The sequence below is a fragment of the Tigriopus californicus genome, chromosome 3 (assembly GCF_007210705.1).
Source record: "Tigriopus californicus strain San Diego chromosome 3, Tcal_SD_v2.1, whole genome shotgun sequence".
NCBI classification, from domain to species: Eukaryota; Metazoa; Arthropoda; class Copepoda; order Harpacticoida; family Harpacticidae; genus Tigriopus; species Tigriopus californicus.
In genome coordinates this window covers 1188109-1209755 of record NC_081442.1, presented here as the reverse complement: position 1 = coordinate 1209755, position 21647 = coordinate 1188109, and the positions used below count along the sequence as shown (strand labels likewise).

General features: G+C 42.6%; 2 protein-coding genes across 2 annotated transcripts in view; both read right to left on the bottom strand.

Annotated features, from left to right (window-relative positions):
• Positions 1-13664, bottom strand: part of LOC131877866 (uncharacterized) — a 44077-nt gene extending 30413 nt beyond the window's left edge. The window contains exon 1 of the mRNA XM_059223681.1: positions 11778-13664. Within this exon, the coding sequence (XP_059079664.1) occupies positions 11778-13255 (1478 nt within the window). The 5' untranslated portion in view covers positions 13256-13664. The remainder of the gene's footprint in view (positions 1-11777) is intronic.
• A 1200-nt stretch (positions 13665-14864) lies between these two features.
• LOC131878041 (uncharacterized) lies at positions 14865-20565 on the bottom strand. Its single transcript, XM_059223942.1, has 5 exons — positions 20205-20565; positions 16383-16610; positions 15967-16262; positions 15658-15834; positions 14865-15419 (listed from the first exon to the last, which is right to left on the bottom strand). The coding sequence occupies exons 1-5, from the start codon at positions 20475-20477 to the stop codon at positions 15233-15235; spliced, it is 1161 nt and encodes a 386-aa protein (XP_059079925.1). The 5' UTR covers positions 20478-20565; the 3' UTR covers positions 14865-15232.
• Positions 20566-21647: the final 1082 nt, after the last annotated feature.

Here is a 21647-nt window from a genome sequence, read left to right as displayed (position 1 = left end):
GTTGTGTTGTAATGCCTCTCTAAAATTGAACTCTTGCCTTTGAAGGAAAAAAAGGTGAAATTCCCCACCACTCTTAAATAGACGCGCATGATGTGAATTTTAAACGGGCCTCTCCTCTTCTTGATCCCCTCCTCTCAATTCTGGTATATCTTATAAAAAGCCTTCTCTCAAGGGGAGCATCCAGTGAACGGCTGGAGGAGGAGGAGGATCTCTTCATTTCATTTCCAAGAAGGGGCTTCCGATCCATTTCAACTCGTCAACCTATCCTCCAACCACCACTCGTACACACACACATCCCCCCACCTCCTTATCCTGCCAGTCTCTACGGCCTCTCTGCAGGCAGAACATGTGTTTGGTTTGACGTGGAAACCACATAAGTTACATTACAATGGGGCTACAATTGATGGGTATGCTGAAACTAGGGAAGGATCTCATTTTAGGGAAGCCAGGAATATTCTCCCCTGAAGTGCAAAGAGGCCAGCTGGTTTTGACACTCTTTTCTCCTTTTTTTCTGACCGGATGTGCATTCACAATCACGGACGATTCAAATTATTCAAATTCGCCGCCAAAAGTCAATATGGTGAGAAAGAGACGTCTGGAGAGACGAGTGGACCTTTGTATGTTTGTATCAAAAGCGCTGCATGAGAAAAAAAAATAATCTTGATTTCCAACGTGTCATCGCATTGTTTTCAAGCTCTCTTTGAAGAGGTACACGTATATCTGCTTGTAAGAAAGGTTCAAAAAGCTCTCAAACATATCAATCACTCGGTGACTTGGGGTTTCTGTGTTTCAGATTTATTTCCATTCTCTCGTCAGTCATTCCCGTCATTGTGAGTGTCCCCCTACGTGCAGCGTATCAAATTGGTGGAAATTTACGAGAATCCATTGTCGGCCCCACTTTCAGGGCAAATTCTCAACAGAAAAAAACACATTCAAACGTCTCCATAGTCATAGGGCTGTTCAAGCAGTGCAACTCAATACGCACTACTCAGTAGTAGTTGGTATTAGTGAACATGGGGAGACACTCCCATTTCACCCCATGAAGGAAATGGTCTCAGCCCTTTGACCGACCTGAGCCAATCCCTAATAATGTTTTAACAAGACCGATTTCCAACTTAACTTGGTATGGAATACCCTACAGACTCCGTTTCGGTGAATACTCTTCTGATGGCATGTTTGTTAGGTCTGATGCCTTTTGTTTGTGCTTATTTTGCACGTGTCTTTTGTCTGAGCTGTCTCAGAATGGATGGAGGAAAAATGAAACAAGAAATACATAGAATTCCGGGTTCACTTTGCTCGCCTTTTGCATATAATGGATTGCAAGCTCTTGGGGCGTTTTCCAATCATAAGATCATGAATTCAAATTCTCTCCACATGACTCTCTTTCCAGTGACCAGAAGTGGTTTATGGATTTACAGCCCGGAATTTTGCCGATGAATATTTGTTGCGGTGCCTGTTTAGTGTTTCGAAAGAGATTCGGGTATCAACGGTTTGGCTGGATTGAACCCCCATCATCAAACACATGTGAAGACCTTCTGGGAATCCAAGTGGATATTCCCCGCGTCATTCTCAGCTAATTTCGGCACCTCGACTCCCAAATATGCACGCGGGTCTCGATTTGGATCACAGACGTACACACTTTTTGTGGAGTCCCTTTGATCCCAGAGGAATGAAAGTTGGATTCAAATCTAGGTTCAGGAGGCGTCTGTGTGTGAAGATGATTTTTCTGATCTCCCGGGGAGGCATTGGGAAGCATTGAGAAGCATTGGAAGGCATTGGGAGGCTCTGTCGCCCCTTTTTCAAGCCATGGGACAAGTTAATCTTTTTCTAATTAACTGATGGGAGTACAAGCAGTACTAACTGGCTTTTTGGTAAATCGGATCGATCTTGTGATCATTTTCAGATTGTTTACCATTCCGCCTCTTGATTTAAAGCTGTGTTTGACATACACATGTTGGGGTTGGGGTCTGGGTTTCAAAACAAAGCTCCGAAACGCTTTATGGTTGCTTCGAATATTTTGGCTGATCGGTGAACATCATTATCGGAGGAAGGAGAAGGAGATACGTCGTTTGGAGTAGTACTTTTTTGGTCATGGGCTCCTTGGTGAGCCGCCAAGGGATCAGGGATTGGATCCAGATAATGAGAGGGATTAGCAACCTGTTTGTGAACAACACATCATTTAATCATTTCACCACAACTGATGGACTTTTTGTCTCACTATCTGGAATTTCGAGTAGTTCGGGCGCCTGGCCCCCAAACATGAGCAACTTTGGTCACGGGAAAACACCATTAAATCAGTCGGTTCCGTTGGCTTGACCGAAATGTCCACGGGGCTTCGGGCCAATGCTAGAGGTTGGAAATATTCAGGCCATCCGAGGATTTATTTGATGAAACCATTCTCCTTGGTCACTGATCTGAACTCTAATTGTAGTTTTGAATGACAGACCTTCCCGTTCGTTGTTAGTTGTTCGTTGTTGTACATGTCCACTTGTATTCAGAGCTCTCACTCAGGCGAGAGTAATTCCACCGATTTCCGAAATCCCCCCGGCCAATGACGGACGATTCGATCAATGGATCGATCATAATTTTATAATTTGAGGTTAAATTTCAAGGTAATAAATATGCCCTTTATGCTCTACCGAAAAGAATCTCAATTGGAACATGATCAATTTTCGGATCCTTTTGCGAGTCGATCTTCATTAGAGACGCGGATTTTGCTGGTTGTTTCTTGTCCAATGTTCGTCACGTCCCTTGACATTCACATTCCTAATCGTGGGAGGGTCTCTCTTCCTCTTGCTCTCTCTTGGCCTCCCTCTGAACTGGGCTTTGGCAACTTTTTCATAAGGTCATAGACGGGGGTCCAGTTGAATGGCCTCATGGGGTTTGATGTCAATCAATACCGGGTACATGTGGTATTCAGAAGTCCCCAAACGTCACGACGAACCCTGTGTATGATTGATTTTACATTGGCTACTACTATTGCTACTCCCATTCCTCCTTTTGAGATTTGTGAGAGAAAAAAAAGAGCCGTGGAATTGTCCAAATCAGCGTCTTGAGAAGGAAGAAGAAGGGAGGGATTGAGTTCGTTTGTGGAGGTGGTCTGGAGTGGAAATGCTTCATCCAAAATTGTTGCCAAATCACCCCACATGTTGAACCAATTTGGACTCCATGCACAAAGGGTAATATGAGGTAAGGCTCATTTTTTCCTCTCTACCACTCGTCTTCGTCTTCTTCGATCCCCTTAAACTAACGATAAGAATCGCGCTTCAATGAACCATGATAAATCAAGTTTTTTTAAAGCTTGGATGACAGAGTTAATCCTTCACCCAAAGGATTGAAGAAAGAGGGAACCGAGTCCACTTAGAGCTAAACTGGGCTAGTCAATTCAATCACCGTACTTCATGCTTGGTTTTGATCCATAGACAATCCGAAACGAACTCCCAAGAGACTTTTGGTGCAGGTACAAACGGAAATCTTGGCAGTTCCAGGATATGATGATAAGCGCACACATATGCATGTATGCACTCAGTTTATGGCATTGCCGTCGTCGCGTCGCTTTCAAAAGAGCGCCGGACGATGATGTCCTCATTGCTCAATGTCGTTCAAATTCAATTAACATTCTTCTCGATCCTCTACAGCTCTCTGTTCTCTGACCATGACGATCATCTCGATTGCCTGCACATAAATAAGCCACTGATTTAGTTGCAGCCCCCAAAATTTCGGTGGCCGGGACCGGGATTAGAAATATTAATCTTCAATGCTTGGCTGTGATTGAAAGGAAATCAATTTTTTCCAACGGGCTTTTGTCCGATTTAATCCACTTGACAGTTTACACAATAGAAGACGAAGAAGGAGGAAGAAGAAGGCTCTTCAAGTGGCTAGACATTTCTGTGTACCAGCTTCTCGGAGATTATGAATCTCCCTCTCCCTCCTTCAAGAGCTCTTTCTGTCTCTCGCTCGGTCTCTCCTTCCCTCAGCTCAGAGATCGTCCCTTGAACGAAGTTCTGGAAACACAACTACTACATTTGTACCGCCGGTCCTTGTGCTCTGTCTGTTCAAGACAATCCACTTCATCCCGAGGTCCATCAAAGCAATAGCCCCCCCCTCATTCTAGTTTGGTATTCAGCATCCCTTGAAAAACAACAAATGGCAATTTTGTCTCAAAAACGTGACATACTGCTCTTTGAACATGGCTGCTCACCGCCCATAGGAACACATGCTTTGATGCTTCATTAGGAAATAACATCTCGTTACATATTCTCGGTGAGCTAGAAAATCCAAACATTGGTCATGAAACTGGTAGGTAAAAGTAAGAGAACAGAACCCATAAAGCTTGTGGAGGGCGGGCTAAGCCGGAAATGAAAGCTGAAAGGTCTATGAGGATTCCCAAATGATGAGAGCTGGCAATAGGCCAGTTAAAAGGAATAGTCGTGGTCGGAGGGAGCTCATGCACACACGCGCCATGTGGGCTTGTTCAAACAGCTTACAGCCATGTGTGACTCTTTTCAATGGGAGAGCCCCTTTGGACTCGTCCTAGTAGAAATCAGCTGATGCTAACAACCACCTCTCAAATATCGCGAATTGGAGCAAGCCAGAGAAGAAATTCTGTCTGACCGACCATGAACCACCACCATTGATTGAGACAATGAAGCTCATAAATCTTTCACTGTCGTATACAGGGAGCCCCAGTTCCTCGAACTGACTTGATACCTAGGACCATTGCGGGTTCGTCTTGGACCATCTGTTTGCATCCATCCACTTCAATCAACCTAGGTGCATGAACCATCAGCTGACGTGAAAACGGGATTAAAAAAATGTGTCTGGATGTCGCCGTCGATTCATATTGTCACGTACTCACCCAATGGTCATAAATTCTCGGGAGGTGTGAGTCCCATTTTATTTCCTCTTCTTATTCTCTGGCCAACCCTCCCCAGCTCTCTCAAACACGTACAGTAGTACCAGTAGTACCCAGTACACACACACGACGTTCATGACGTTCATTGGGGATATAAGAGGGCAGCCAACAGAGTAGGAAGAAGCCACTGGCATTCTATGTATTGATCACTGGAATCCATCTTTTCGGAACTGCTCGAGGGAGAAAGCCTCCCTGAAGTAGTTGAACTGGTCGTTGTGTTTGGTTGTACTTCGGGGACGACAGTAGAAACAAGTGCAAACACCGTGAATGTCTCTTTAAATGAGAGAGAGTTTGACTCAGGGTTCCCAATAAGCCCGGCTGGAGTTTGATTGTCGAAGGGCCCCGTTCAATTCGGGTGGGCGAAATTTATCCCCTTTTCAGCTTCGTTCCATCGGCAAATCAGCTTCTGGAGCGACAAATGTTGGGAGCTTTTTTATGGTGTCCCCGTTGGGTTTGAATGGCTTTTGAGGGCTTTTATTCATCCCCCATTAAGTTGGCTACCATCATGAATGCACGGTGCGCTCAGAATTGTGCTAGCCTGTTCTCTGGACTGAGGTAAGAAAATGATCCATGCACAATAAAGCACCGATGTAAACACGAGAGGGAAACAACCAAAAACCATTACACTCATGCGCAAATTTCTGGACACGCTCCCATTCACTCAATATAAAGCTTTCGGTAACAGAGAGAAAACCAAGAGCCTCATTCTTGATTGGGCAACTTGACAATCAGGCACATTTTCTCAATATTCCTCAATTTTCTTATATTTTAGAGGGTCTCTTTTTTGAGGACGAGATAACGTCAATAGGGGAAATGTTTGCTTGCTTGCCTACTCAGTGGTGCGTGTGAGGGTTGGTTGATGGTGGTTTGGTGGTTTGGTTGTTAGGTTGGTTGGTTGGAGACTGATGCTGTGGATTCGTCGCAAAGGGGAATTGGGTTAGTTTCTAGGCTGTCCGCGGTTAATTTTGGCACCAGTTCCAAAAGGAGGGGGATGAATGGAGTTAACAGGGGGATCTAGAATTAAATCTCCTCAGACATATTCCCAAGAAAAACTCTCGTATGAAGATTTTGTATTCAAAACTACTGCCACAACCATGAACATATTTTTCTGCTTATACCTAGAAGTCTCGACCCTAAGCCGCTTTTTACCGGTTTTAGTTCGAGAATTTGTCGTCCCATGGTTTGAGCTCCATTGTGGAAGATGTCTAAGTAAATGAGTGGACTTGCTTCCAAGATGGTCCCATGAAATGGTTATGACCGTAGTTAATTACCCCGTTCAAATCCTTGGCTCCGTGGGGCTTGCTTGGCAGGGAAATTTGCCATTTTTTACAACCACCCTTCTCTCAGATTTTCTTCCCCTTGACTCAATATGTTCAGAAGGAGATTGGCTTACACCGTTCTAATGGTTTGTAAGCGTTTGGTCGGGACATGAAGTGATGGATGATGCAAGCAATTGGCATCTGTATTGTATACAATCAGTGTTTAGTAGCCAAAAAATTCGATTTGTTTGGCCGAAAATCTGGCATCTGTGCCAAATTTAATCATTGATCCAACCACAATGTGGTTCCCCAGGGGGCAGGCCATGACTGAATGAGAGGTTCGTTTGACTCAATTGAGTATGTACATCCACTATGAGGTAGAACATTCGAGCATATCGGCATCGAAAGTGATCACTTGAGATAAATTTACTGAAAATGAGGAAAAAAAGGAAACCCATAATGTCGTCCGTGGCTCACGGAAAGAATGTGTGAAGGAACAAATGAATGAATGATGAGTCATGAGCGAGGGGGAAAGACTGAGGGCACAGTACAGTACAGTATGGAAAAGCAACAATCGGCCAATTTCTCCTCAGGAGTGCGAATGTTAATTGGACACGCCAGAGGTCATCCATCTCTCATCTGTGACTTGTCAGAAGATTACTTTCCTTTATTCGCCGAGACTCTCCGAGTTTTGGAGTCCAAGCTCAGACTCTCTGGGGATACCTTTGGCGAGATCATTAGTGAGGTTTTATTAGAGGATCCCATCATTTATCAGCTCACCGTCAGACCATGTAAATGGCTATTGTGTCACATCCCTTCGATTTGGCTAGTCGCCCCGCCCTCGGATTGGTTTTGGAGCTGAGGCAAATAAACTTCCGGTCAAATGAGCAACTCTTTCTTGTCTCAAAAATCGGACGAATCCGATGTTTTTGTTCGCTTGAACAGAGCTCTGAATTTTGGGCTGGGGAGTTCTAGCCGTCTTTCCCGCTTTGGAGAGCGAGGTTTTACCGCTCCCATAAAGTCATTTAGCAAAGAAGGATTCAATGTTCGCTTGAGGAGCATGACACAATAATTGTAAACCCTGATGAATGGTCGTCTTCATTGGATTCTTCAAGATGAAGTCCGTCCACATCAAAGCGACACAATTCGGAGTGAAAAAAAGTGTGTCAGCCAGTGTTCCAGTCTTCTTTTTCGATCAAAAATGCTCAAAAAGAGCCCAAGATTCGGGACTGATATGGGGTGGATGGATGATATCAAAATTCCTCTGACCCTGGACCATTTCTCACCGACTCTCTTGTCATGGGAGATCGCCAAAAATGGCGGTTTGGTGATGGCTTTATGGCCTATCTTCCCAATAGGTCAGTGATTGGAATTTATTTCTCGGGGACATTCCGTCTCTCATTAAATCGAACCTGAATGACCCGAACCATTTTCTGTTGTCAGTGGAACTTCAAGAGCTCTACCAATTCATACTGCAACTATACACTCTTGGTGCATCTCAATCCGGCATTCATTTGAATAATTTGAAATCGTAAATGAAGACGATTTCCAGTGCCAGCGACCCTCTTGTGGCCAGAGTGGAGTGGAAGTGCGGGTTTAAATTTCACCATCCGGGAAAGCTGGCAAGTGTTGCGTATTCAATTTCCAGTGATTGACATTCGCACACGGAGAATCAATTTACAGAATAAACTCGACGTATCCTCCCGTCAAAATCCGCCATTCAACTGATGCCATACTATACATACATGTCCCATTCATTCGTGGGAACATGCGGAGCCCATGTCAACACGAGGAAGCATGACTGAAACCTAGGAGTTCAAATTAACACAAGGGCAACCATGTCAACGCCAAACCAACCAACCAACCCTATATGTCTTGGCGCAAAGAGGAAATGCGATAAAAGCCAACTCAGATTCGATATGACTACGTATGTTTATGTGTATCGGGTAGATCCAGGACATTCTTTTCACATTGGAGAAAATGTGAATTCATATCTGTCAAGCCGCAATGCTCCCCTTCTTTCCGGAAATGCTTCGGGATTACCATTGACAAGTCATATATCAGACACATCCCAAGACCAAATTCGAAAACTCCCCCTGTTCACTTTCCAATCAAGTCCGCCGTTTTATCTCACTCTGCAAGAGGCAATGTGGAAGTGGATACAATTTTAAATGAAGGGGCTTAAGGCGAGAGGTATTATGCAAATGACGACTTTTATGAAGGAAAAAATCGGGCGATATGAATCTCTCATAAAAGTTCCATTCTGAGACTGAATTGTTTCTGAATCTCTCCCTTCCGCAACCCCCAAAAATAGGCACGCGTGTCAAAGCGAGAAAAGTTGTCGCCCAAGAACAATTTCAATCACAATAATCGCACCAATCATGATCCTGAATACTTTAGTATGTAAAATCATACGAAGATAAGCTCCCGATCCAGAATTGAAAGTGTGGGAACGTTGTCGTTATGAGGATAAAAAAGTAATTGGGATAAGACGTGACCAAACAATAATTAGGAACGGGTGACCCTGACTTGAACAAGCTGAACCCGAGGGGTACCGGAGTAAGGGCGGGAAGAAGGATCCTTGGTCAACCATTTCTTGTTGAAACTCGCATGATGAGCGGTTGTCATTGATGCTTTCGTTACACCGCAGTGTCCATGGCCTGGCGTTTCAGGGCTTCTTCCCAAAATGCTATAATTCACACACTAACATTCATGTACCGAACTCTTTCCAGCACTGCGGAAAAATCAGAAAATAGTTCACCAGATTTATAAATTCAAGCCCGGCTTCTGTCCGTTGTCTGTATAACTCATCAAACTTTTGACGGTAAGAGACGAATATCCATGGGCACTGAAGCCCAAACACTCAAACCAACGGTTTGGTAGCCCATTCAGGTCTGGTCCTTTTTTTCCAGTGGTAGAAGACGGAAAGGAAGGACTTCGAAAAGGAGTCGATAATTTGGTCGTCACGAACATCTCAAATCCTGAGTGACATTTCTTGGTGCACAAAAAAAGAATTATGAGCCTCAATGCGGCAAACCTTTACCGGAGTAACAAGCCCTTGGAGTGACACTAATTTCATTTCTTCGAAAATTATAGTCGATCACCTTGTGGAGTGGGTATCTAACATAACACGATGGAAGATCAAGATCTGTGGAACGTTCAACCCGACGACCAAAACTACCGAGTTGCCACGAAACGTATTTGATCTATCTACCTTGATTGCCCTTCCAAGCCATCTTCCCAGACCATAAAAATTCCGTAAAAGAGCCTACCTGGCGCATATTTCGAATCGAAAACACATTTGCATCACAATAGAGGCCTTTAATTGGCCGACCACTCAAAAGCTGGATTAACATTTACAATGTTGACAAAAGCAATCCGGGCCCATAAAAGTCGGTTTCTCCCGAGTTTGATCAATGCTGACCAGTTCGAGAGACACGCACAACCAGTCTGACCCTTTGACAGACAGGCACCTCTTTCGGAAATCTTGCCAATCTTTTCCAACTTTGACCCACGACCCGCCACGCCTCTGCTTTTCCGAAAATAGATTCCAATGCTTGCGTGCCATTCGAGCCCCATGGACATAGGAAGCGTGCCATTTACATTTCTGCATAAATTAAGACTCGGAAAGGATCGTCTCATCCTGTCATCTCATATTTAGCGATATGGGGAAATGGAGAAGATCCATTCATACATCAAAACGCTAATGTTGCGCTTTGTCGTTGTGTAGCCTCCAGCTGGGAAACTTGGTGCATGACCAAAGCCAAGTTCGAGTGACAACCCAACTACCTTTGATGAGACCTAGACTCTTCCCCTCTCCCCTCAAGAACCACCGACAGTCGCCATGAATGACGTCCGTGGTGACGTGAGTCAGGTTGGTAAAAGAAGAAGAAATAATGTGTTTCATTCTTCCATTCGTGTCTAAATTCTGGTCAAAAACTTGCCTTTTTTTCTACAGCCAGATCATTTGATCAGAATTGTGGGCTGGATTCGGAGCTTGCGAGCGTATGTGATTTGCTCACACCGAGACACGGGAGAGAAAAAGAGAATCTTTTTTTGCCGTTGCGGTTTTTTGTGGAGTGTTTACTCAAGCAGGGAGAAGACAGGTAACAAGATTTTTTTTGAATGACATCCAGTGGCCCCACATGATTCTTCTGTGATACTCTCTCTTGAGGTCGACCGTGGACACCTGCATGTGTGGACATTGCTAATGCTTTAATTTTGCCCTATGTTGTGAGTTGCCCAGATTCATTCAATGCTGCTATTTGCAAGTTAATGCAGCACTATGAAGACCAAGCCGGGTGACAGCCTCGCCAGCCTATGAAGATGAATCCCTTGCAACAGAGGTCTCTAAACGTTTTATGAATCGGAGGAAGCGGCCATGGACAAAAGCAGAATGAAAGAGAAAAAAAAACCTATTCTGAATCTGAAATTGGGATTTTATTTGATTCCAGTGACATATCCCAGCGACATGTCTATGATTAGAACCTGAAGTTAGCTTTCCGTGTCGTCACAGAAAACCTACACTTTTTTGGGGCTTTTGACTCCAAATTGTGCCTTGCTGTTCGACCTCGTTCATTAAGACTGACATTTCCAGGAATGAAATCCGTGAATTCTACTTCCTGCGTCAAGACATTGTATTCGTCCCATTGTTCCAGTCTTACAAAAGGTGAGGGGGAGTGACATTTCATGCCGATTGTCACCCTGATAACGGCTTTATCTATGCACCAAATGAGTGAAATAAAAGGGTCATTATTGAGTACACATTTGCACATGTATATCTGACAACTCCAGAAGGACAACATTCTCGTTATGCTAGGCTCAATGGGATCCAAGGAAGGTGCGAAATCCTCCAAATGACATTATTTGGACAGCTGGTGTTGATTCCTGGATTGGATCAATCCTCTAAAGGATTGGAAAAAAATCGACTCCATTGCTCCCATGACAGCACAGAGGTTGGAAGGGCTATAGAGAATTCCTGCATTCATGGCACAAGATGCCACCGTAGAACCAGGGTAATTTTGTAGACAAACCAAGGAAGGGAATCGGTAGCATAAATATAATTTATGAGTACTTAATTGCCCATTACCTAAATTGCATAAATTAAGCCCTTCAGCCATAAAGTGACGCCTTGCGATCGCAAGATTTGATAACACTAAGCCGCCCTGAAGAGGATGGCTCTGGAGAAAGAACAAGAGCGCTTCAAAAGAGGGTGATAAAATTTGAACATTTCCGTGGGAGCTTCCACTTTTTTGGCCATGGTTCGCGAATTTTTCCAAGACACTCTCTCGCCCTAATGATCATTTGCACGAGCTCTGGAGAGGAAGTGCCAATTCTAAGGTGGATAATGCCATTGATTCGCTTTGTGGGAAATGAATGAACCACTTTTTTATGTGATGTTAATCTACGACGCTCCTCAAATGGACTGGTTGGAGGTCACACCCAACATTCAGGTATGAGATGAGACCATTATTCACCTGGGCGCCCTGTGCACTAAAAAGTTATCTCTGTCAATCAGGAAGTTTGCAGAAATGGCTTTGCAAAAAATACCCCGGGGATACTGTACATTTAAAGTGAGTAAACAAATTTGCTAGTACTCTTACCTTGTTCTCTCACATATTGACACGGAAGGTGCCGAATCCTGCACAACGTTAACGAGTTCACTACCACCCTCTCTAGCTTCTTTGGATTTGGACTTGCGGCGTTTACACTTTTTGCAATGGCGCCGTTTACACTTTCGCTTCTTTTTCCCCTTTTTGGCCTTTCTCTTGTGCTTGACGAGTTCCTCTTGGACTTCATTCACGAGGGTTGGAAACTGCCCATTCGAGCTTGAAACTGGATAAAGAAAGTCATGACTCGCGGTCTCGTTCCCTGGATGGAAGGTTGTCTTGGGAGTAATGAAATTTGTCAATTGGATCATGGAAGTATCGCCCGAGCAATGGCTGACATCCACGTTTAGCCTGGAGGAAAAGTGCTGCGAGAGTAAAATCTCGTAATTCCTTATCAGGGAAGTTTCTGGCCAACTGGGAGTGGTAACACTTGGGATGGAAGAAGGAGGTGGACCTTTGGCCATTGGCTTTGTCGGCACGGTCCCACATTTCGTTGCTTTGACACTATCACTCTCATCATCTATCCATATCAACGGAATTTCTTTCTCCATATCTCCTCCGCCAGAGGAAGGCGGGAGTGCCACCAACTGTGGCAACAACAACGACGACAACGACGACGATGAGGAGGAGGACTCGTTGGCAGGAGTTCCATTATCATTCATTTCAGCCTCTGACTCATTTTGATCTAAGTCCTTGTGAAAAGGGAAGAAATTCTGACAGGGCGGATTAAAGTAGCTTTGAAGGAAGACATTCGAGTCTTGGGTCTGACCAATGTCCGGGATGGGAACGATTGATTCCACGTCAATCTCGTCAATCGTGTTTTGATGGCTCGGACGGGATGGGATGCATTGTCTTGCTAGGGTCCCTGAGGAAGAGATTGGTTTATCACAAATGTCCAGAGGCAGATCCAGGGGCTTGTAGAAGCACACATCCACATAATTAGACGTCGACTCATCATTATCACAGTCTACTATAGCCTCATTGAGCTCGTCCAACCACGGGTCACTCTCCACTTGAGCCTTGGCTTTGCCCTCCACCAACTTCTCCAATTCAATGAATTGAGACACAACCTGGACGTCATCACCATCGAGACCAACGGTTCTGTTGCAGTCGTTTTGGTGACCGACACTCATTGGGCCGCTATTAGTTGTGCTTAAGACTTTGGTTAAAACCAGCTTATCTGCATTCAACTGAGGTTTAGCTTCAAAATCGTCCTTCTTATCTTCTTCCTCCAGGTCAAACTCAAAACCAGGTTTTGGTTGCCATATCCCAGGGTCACTTGTCTCGACATCTTTCTTGATGGGCAGCCTCTCAACCTTCAGACCCAAGTTGAGAATCTTCTTCTCCTCATCCAAGTCTTCTTTCACCTCCACTTTGGCCTTCTTGATTGGCGTTGTCTCACTATCATTATCCTTGGTCGAGGCAAGTTTACGTTTGGCGAAATGTTGGCACAGCCTCAGGAAACCCACCATTTTCAATCAGAGCCTCACCACCTCATGAACTCGCTCTCACTCACTGACTCACCCGCAAGGGATGGATCAATACCATTCAAAGGATGGACTCTCGTTCTCTCCCCGGCTCTCCATTCCTCGCAACTGTTTGTTTTTGTTCCTTGGGATTCATCCCAGGGTGATTTTCTCGAATCCATCCCAACCCTCATGGACTCCAAGTTCTGCCGCCATTCGGTCGGAGTCCGTAGTTTCGTTCGAAGGGATTCGCTCCTCCTAGCTCCTCCTGTCACCGAGATCACTCGCCAGGAAGCCTTGAGCGAGGGCGCTCACTCTCCTCGCTCAAACGTGAACCTCACTCATGCTCGTGAGTGTTTATCGCACCTACACAGACGTCTTTGACGGCGTCTCAAACGGACACAGCCGGTTCAAAACTCGGTTCCGATAAAGATGAACTGGTCGTTCGGTGAATTCGTTGCGAAGGAAAGAACGAAACCATGCTCTGTCTCTTAGGATTAAGTTGGCCATGGCTGCATGGAGGAGGGAGTCAGCAACGAGTCCGAGACGGAAAGAGGGGCAAATCGCAATTCTCCGTGAATTTATGAGTGGCATTTATGCATACATGACTTGGGCCGTCGTTGGTCCATTACTAAGACAGCTAGCTGCTCTACTGGCATCTTCAAGGGAGATCCAAGCCCTCTCCATAAACAGAAATGGCTTCCTTTCCCCCAATTTGATACGAGCTTCGTACCCCTCGTCCCACTCCTTCAAGGCCATTAAATTCTGTCGGATCAAAAATTGGCTGTCCAATCAATCATAAACTATTCAGTGGCTCTTGGCTCTATTATTTATTTCACTAGTTCGGAAGCGTTTTTGGACAACTTGAGATGGCCGACCGAATTCTCCTCTTGAATATCCCTCTTCGAGAATTCGAGAGATCCGTTCAAAATTGCTGCATTTTTAGGGGGTTTTGCCTGTCTCATTAAGTGGACTCACAAACATCAAAGCGTCTGGTAATCATCGGTTGTTTTGTTTTTTGCCCCTCAGCCGTTATCCACTTCCAAATAAGAGGTTGCTGAAAGAGCTGCAATTAAAACATCTGGCTGCATCAAAATTCAAGCTTCTGGCGAGATTTGTTTGTCCCATGCTTGACATATGACTTCAAATTACGTCTCCAATGCATTCTCAACCTCCCTCCCTGCGTTTTTTTTTCTTCCCGTCAAAATGTGTCCCTGACTTGACATTCAAAATGTTCGTTGGCTCAGATATTTTTCCATTCCTGATCAATTCAAATTGATATTCTTTATCTAAAGAGGCGAATCCCAGAAAAAGAGATAAAGCGACTCAAGTACCCCATTGAAGAATCCAGCTCAAAGGAACCTCCGCTTGGTCTGCTTAACGGGTAACTAGAGACAATAATAATGGGCTGGACATGGAAGTGGGTAGCCTCTCGAATGAAGTGAGACTTCATGTCCTCCTCTTCAGGATGGATGGCCCATTTGAGCCTGAGTGTGAATCTGCGATGGACTTTCAACATGCAAGACAAGGAATGTCAATAACTGTAATTTCACCCCATCTCGAAATTCCATCCGTAGTACCCCAACGAGTGGCTCAAAGATTTGAAAACAATGTCTCTGGTGTAAATCTTATTTATTCATGTGGAAGGTAGAAAGGCGCTCAAGATCTCTGCAACTTCGAGATTTTTGGATGATTTTTGAAGGGTCTGTTGCTGATTTATGGCAGTCTCCCGGGGAGTAAATTCATTTGCACCTCGGATGAAAGCGGGCATGTACCCATCCAACAAAGCTAGAGCCCCAGCTAAAGGAGGAACTATGGTCATTCAAGTTAAAAAGCCATAAGAATGGAAAATCACAGGAAACTTTCATCATCGTCCGTGTCATTCAGAGAAGTGCACTTTTAAGAATAACCAAAAGAAATCTGATTACAAATAGTCGTTTTAGTCTAAGGTTGCGTTACTTGGCAAATGGACCTTTCCGAAGTCTAAGCACCGTTTTCCTTGCTCTCCTCTTGTTTCTTGTACCATGCCGTATAATCCGTGGAGACCGTCTTGTTGACCTCGTCGTACATTTTGATCATGTCATCCTTCTTACTGTCCAGTATATCGGCGGCCCGATTCAACTCCTCTGCAATGACTCTCAGTTTTCGAGCAAAGAAATGGCCGTCGTTGCTGAAATGTGACAACAATGAATGTTTCGACTCCCCTTGAGATTCTATTGATCTCTTAGCACAGTCATTCAAGATAAACTTTGTCTTTGAACTCAACGGAGATCTTCCAACCTTTAGAGGAGATGACGACGGATGGGAAGTCCCTTGAAGAAGCAGCGAGTAAATGCATCGTGCATCATGCATCATGATTTCAATCAGTACTTGTCCAAGCAAGTTGGGCATATTAAGAGCTAACTCACCTGTATTGAATGTTCTCCACGTAGTATTTCAGAGCATGGGAACATTGCCAAGCTTTTTCGCGGAAGTATTCGTAGTCTCCCAGTTTGTGAACTTGATCCACCCGTCGACATGTAGCCAGAACCGACTTGGGAGGTTGGAAAGTATTGGCCGGAGAGTACGCCATGATCATGGAAATCCTACAAGTACGTATTCGTGCTTTGATTGACAATTTGATTTCCTCAATCTTCTAACAGATTCAGTCATAAATTTCAAGGATTTTTTGAGTGATATTCCGTTTGCTTGTGAATAATTCAATGTCAGGAGATTACCTCCTATGGTCGCTTTTGACTTGAGTAACATGGTGGAGAATCTCAGAGCCTTGGGCAAAGATCATCTTGCCCGGATTTTCGTAGCTGATTATTTCAGAGTGCACCCCGTTGATGATTTTGTCCTTGCCTAGTTCATTCAATGCCTTTTTCTTGTCCATGAGCATGATCTCCAATTCCCCACCCAACATCTCCGTCATATCATTGAGGAGCACCACTCCAGTATAGGCCACGGAATCCCAATGCCAATTGTCCAATGGCGCATTTGTTGCTGTGGCATCCAAAAGGCTTAAATTCACCTAAAACCAAGCGGAGATCAAGTGAACGAATTTTGGTCAGTCACCCAACAAATGCCTCAAATGGGTTTCAGGGAGAATAGGTATTGCTTAATCCAAGTAGCTCCTCAAAATGGTGCTTACCTGAGGGACGTGACTGAAACAGCAAGCTGGAATGAGCTTCTCCCCAACAATCGTCTCGAAGAACACGGAGAGTTCCTTGCAATTTTGAAAATCTCTGATGAATGGTGACAGGTAATAGAGGCCTCGGAGAGCGAGTTTTCCCCCTCTGGCATGTTGAGGGCCCACGGCATACTTCTCGTTCCGAAACACAATTTCCTTGATGACGCGAATACCTTCAGCGCTCAGCACCTGAAAGTAGGAGGGTGTATATCTAGCTACCAATCCCTTGACAGGGTATGAAATCCTTAATAAGTGGGAGGTGTCTGAAATCACACCTGAAACCCACCACTCTACTTTCGTAGTGTCTATGTTTCAAGCATGAACGCCTAGAATCTGGACGTTAAGGCAAAAAGTCAACAACTCCGATATGAGTCAGTGCTTTGCATTCGTTTTAAGGTGAGACTGCCCCCATCTTACAACATTTATTTTCGTAGAGTTATATGCGTAGAGCTATTTAATGACTCTTGCCTAACTTTTGATCCAATCATTCGATCCAGCTAGAAATTGATTTACTTTTTTGTAGAGACCCACTTAGATATTTTGAGAACATTGCGATCCGTTCTCTAAATTCCAAATTGATGCCTCTCGAACCCAGCGTCCTCGTCCAGATTCTAGGTGTTCATACATCAGGGTAAGGGCGAGCAATTAAGAAAGTTTGCCGCAAAAGTCTTGGAAAAGGGGACAGAGACGAACGCCGTGAAATGAAACCTCCCGATTTCATGCGAGGGTTGCCATTTTAAAGACGGCACCTGTCAGACTTGGACAATGGCTTTGGCGCCAAATCGGAGAGCTTTAGAGCAATTAAGAAGGTAAACTATGGGTGTCCTATGACGAAAGGTAAGGCTTCTCATAAGTTGTGCGTGTTCTTCCAGAATGGAACAAGGCTGTGAAATGAACTTTGAACTTTCCAAGCTTTCTGTACTTGCTCATCTGGGAGAGGCAATGTCTTTATCGCACTATTGAAGTTGTTTGTCTTGGAAATGTGTATCTCATACGTGAACTTTATGTCATTCGGATTGAGTGAAGCTAACATCCGTTTTGGCTGTCAATGTCGAAACCAGAGTGGCCAGGTTTTTTCAACCGGCGTTGTTGCTAAAAAATGCTAATTGTACTCCAAAAATGCTAGAAAAAGGCTCCTTTTTTAAGCAACCCAATGGCTTGATTTTGGTCATGAGGGATTCCAGTTTCAAAATCATTGATATTTTGGCACTTTTTCATGGGGTTTTCTGCATGCAAGTATTTGAAATGTTTTACTTTTTTGAAAAACTATAAATAGAACAATGTGAATACATAAAAATCATAAGCATAAACGAGTAATTGTAAACAAATGATGCAGCTACGCATATAATGTTTTCACCAAAACTCAACTCTGTTATAACCAGGGCTGGAAGAAAAAAACTTTTACATTCAAAATAAATCTTAGATTTTTCGGAGGTTTTTATGAATCAAATTTCTTTTCTCAGAACCTCTAATTTTGATGAGGAAAAAAATCAGGTGTGTGAGGGAGGCTGGACCAAATAGATTGGAGGCCTCAAAAGTATAAACCTTGACATTAGCTACATTTGATGCTGAATTCTGGTGGGGGAAATGCTCATGCATTCTTTTGAAGATGTGAACCTTTGGTAATTGTTTCTAACTTTCGCAAAAGTAGTTTAATGTTGCCTTTTAAGTGTCCTTTTTGCTTTTAAACAGGCTTAGTATATCTAGGCGTTTGAGATTTTTTTCTTGCCAAAATAATGTATTTGGCGCTTTCCAAAAATTTTAGTGATTATTTGGCCCACAAAAACACATTTTTTCGAACCCTAGTTATAACAAGAACGGAGGTGCTAGGTGATGTTTTTGTCATATGTGGCCACTCTGCAAACCACTGTTTTTCTTCACCGGCTTCAAAAGCTTGAATAAACTCAAAAGTTATTGAGTGAGGAGGTGATGAGAATAACTATTCATTCAAAGCTGGTTTCGCTTTTTACATTAGTTTAATAAAACTGAGGCTTGAAGAAACTTGATATGGTCAAGACAATGTTGCCAAGTTTCACACCTGTGTCATTACATTATAAATGTAATCAATTACAATTTCTTTATTTTCAAAATTGTTCAGTTACAATTTACATTTGAATTGTAATTCGATTACTTTCAACTACATTTAAATTGTATTTTGTTTTCATCTTGTACTAAAAAACTATAAGTCTTTTGCTGATGTTGTACGGAGCCGGTTTTGAAAATTGCCATGTTTGCTTGCTCTTTACCCTCAGGGTTAATATAAAATTTTGATGTGATATTAATAGGTTTTTTTTACTTTCATCGTCTGAATGGCGTTATTGGTGTTTCAACCATCTTCATATTTTGTAAAAAAAATATTTCAAAAACAGACATTTCCTGACCTCTTGTCAAGCTCGGCTTGTATTTGGTAAGAAAATTGTCCGCATCCATATTTTTCAAAAAATGCCTCAATGAATAACTCTCAATTTAGCATCAGCGGTTAGCCAAAGGCTTTGCAATTTGATGAGATAGATTTGTCTAAAGGATATCAAAAACCTCGTAGAAAAACATGTCACATGGATGAGAATGTAATTGTAATTTGTAATTGAAAAAGCTCAATTACATTGGTCTAAATGTAATTAAATGCAATTGTAATTACATGAAAATGTGATTGCAACTATGAATTGCAATTGCAATTACAATTACAACACAGGTTTGCATGCTATCAAGTTGAAATAGAGAGTGAGGGCATGCCCAAGCATCTTTTAATATGGGTGGAATGAAATGACATATGAGGTTGTGGTGTTGACTACATCAACTTGCTGAAATTCAAACTTAAACAAACTTCATGCAGAAAAGACTAGAGACCAATAAATACGCAGTTTTCTCTTGTGTTAACAGAAGGTCTGCAAGGTACAATTTTGGCTCTTAACAATCAAAAACAAAATTTGAACCTTCAAAATCTGCTTTCTGCTCATTAATAACTGGAAATGTAGTTTCCAGTCATGTACATGAGCAAGGTGTCAAGATGTAAAGCTTCCAGCAGTAGCATTTGGTTTTATTTGCGTTGTTAAAAGTGATGATCACAACGCCAAAATGGTATTTTTTCACAAACTAAAAAAAAAATGCACCTCTTATGTGCCTCCTTTGCCATTGAGGTTTAAAGTCTATTTATACTATTGAAAACCAGTTGGAATCAGAAATGTGATTGATAAATACCAAATACTCGGAAAAATGTTTTTTTAAATGATGCTAAAATTTCCATGGATGAAAATTTGAAATCATTCAGAATCTTTTCATGTCTAAAATACAAAGGGCTTGTGAGGATTTCATGAATCAAAGTTGTTTGTGGGTAGTTATCACAATAGTTGGTTCTCACCCAACGTACTCTTTATACCGTAGAGAAAACTAAACACACATAACTTATGCACTTATTGATACCCATATTTTATTCCAAAAAGAAATCTATTCTGTAAACTTGCCAATTTTCGTCAAATTTGTAGGCTTTCCTGTCTCCATTTGCAATGTCATCATTTTTAAGGCTATCTGCTGATTTGTTTGACCCTTTCAGCTTTTAAGAATGCCCGAGATTATCTTCTATGTTATTTGGTCCAATTATTGTTCTCTTAATAAACAGACGTGTGCACCATATTTATGACTAGTATGGCATTTTCAGAGGGATTATTTTATCATGGACTCACCTGATGATCATTCAGTAATATTTCACTTTTTCCATAACAGAAACGGAAATAGTGTAACCTAATCTCAAATCTCATTGTAAAGGCTTTGTAGGAAAGCACATACCTGAAATGGCGAGGAATATGCAAAGTCAGATCCGCCGGTCTTATTGGTCTTGGGAAACGTGGTGCTTTTTTCAAAGGTTTCCAAAACTCGAATGTAGGCCGGCATTTGGAGGTCCAAATGAATTTTTGGATCAAATAGCGGCTCCTCAGGAACATCTTTATAATCATTGAGCTTCACCGTGGTCAGACCTTCTCGAGGAGGTAGAGGGAGACAGGCGCGATTGTATACCACGCCTTTATTCTCTTGATAAATTGGATGAAGTGTATGAGACATCTTCCTCAAGGTCAAATGATCTGAACTGATCGAGAGAAACTGGCAAAATGACCTCACGCGATGTTATCCAAAGTATGAATGCTGACGACGAATGCCCACTTGGTTTCAATACTTGTTTTGAGCCTGTTTATTGAAAACTCATAAAAATGTCATCAGGATCCAACTTGGATGAGTAGTGCAAGTATATGTGAAGCGCATTTGCGAAGCGGCTTCTTTACGTATTTGAAACAATCCGCCTCAATTTCAAAGCCACCCATCGGGCAACATTCTGTTTTCCATAGCTGGACAAAAAAAACGTTGCGATGTTTCGTTTCGTCTTTCAGCGATTGCAAAGTAAAAGGTTACATCATTCTTCATCAGTGCATCTTTGTGTGGGTTGAATTAATTTATCGAAACTAGAAGCTCTTTGGTTCAAAACAAAAGCTTGATGGATGAGCCATGGTAGCTGTGAAACTCGAGTCCAGGAACAATATAATAGAGTGATACAAAATGAGACCTAAGGTCCCTTAAAATGGAAGGGTTGGAAAAATCGTTTATGAATGTCGTCAAGGCAGTTTTGTATAAAGGTGAAAAAAGTTGCAATTTGTTCGGTTTTTCAGATATTTTGGTGGTTTTCAATGCAAAACTGTTTTATGAATATGCTCTTTGAGTAGAGTTTCGTCTTGAATTCAACGAGAAGTTGGATTTCCAAGCAAACTTATATCTACAACTTGTAAGTGAGGTCATGTTTTGAAGCATCCGGAAATCATGAATGATTTGTAAAATCAATGCCATCATTGTGTAAGAATGTTATTCAATTGTGTAAAGATAACTTGCTTTATAACTCAAGGAAAAAAACTAAAATACACTTTCATCTATTTAGTAATGCCAACCAAAACACGGATCCTTAAGAAGAGATGGTCAAAATAAATAAATAGAAACATTGCAAAAAAAGACAAGTGTAATTGTTTTTATCCTTCACGTTACTTCGGGAAAAATTGTATGTAAAAGAGTCATTTGGTATGTAGTTCTTTTAAATTTCGTTAAAGCATGACAGGAAACCTTAAGCTTTCTCCAAACTCGTCGGTCGTGGATGATTTTATGGTTCAAATTCGCGAAAATATCCTATGTCACAAAATGACCTACATAGTTCAAAACTTAATTCAATCCCCAAAAATGATATTTCCTACT

Bases quoted from the DNA above. Each gene is read 5' to 3' on its own strand.
- LOC131878041 (XM_059223942.1), bottom strand. From the start codon at position 20,477: ATGTCTCATACACTTCATCCAATTTATCAAGAGAATAAAGGCGTGGTA. The intron at 16,263-16,382 runs GTAAGCACCATT...GCTTGGTTTTAG, and splicing joins GTTTCAGTCACGTCCCTCAG to GTGAATTTAAGCCTTTTGGA. The intron at 15,835-15,966 runs GTAATCTCCTGA...ACGTACTTGTAG, and splicing joins GTCAAAAGCGACCATAGGAG to GATTTCCATGATCATGGCGT.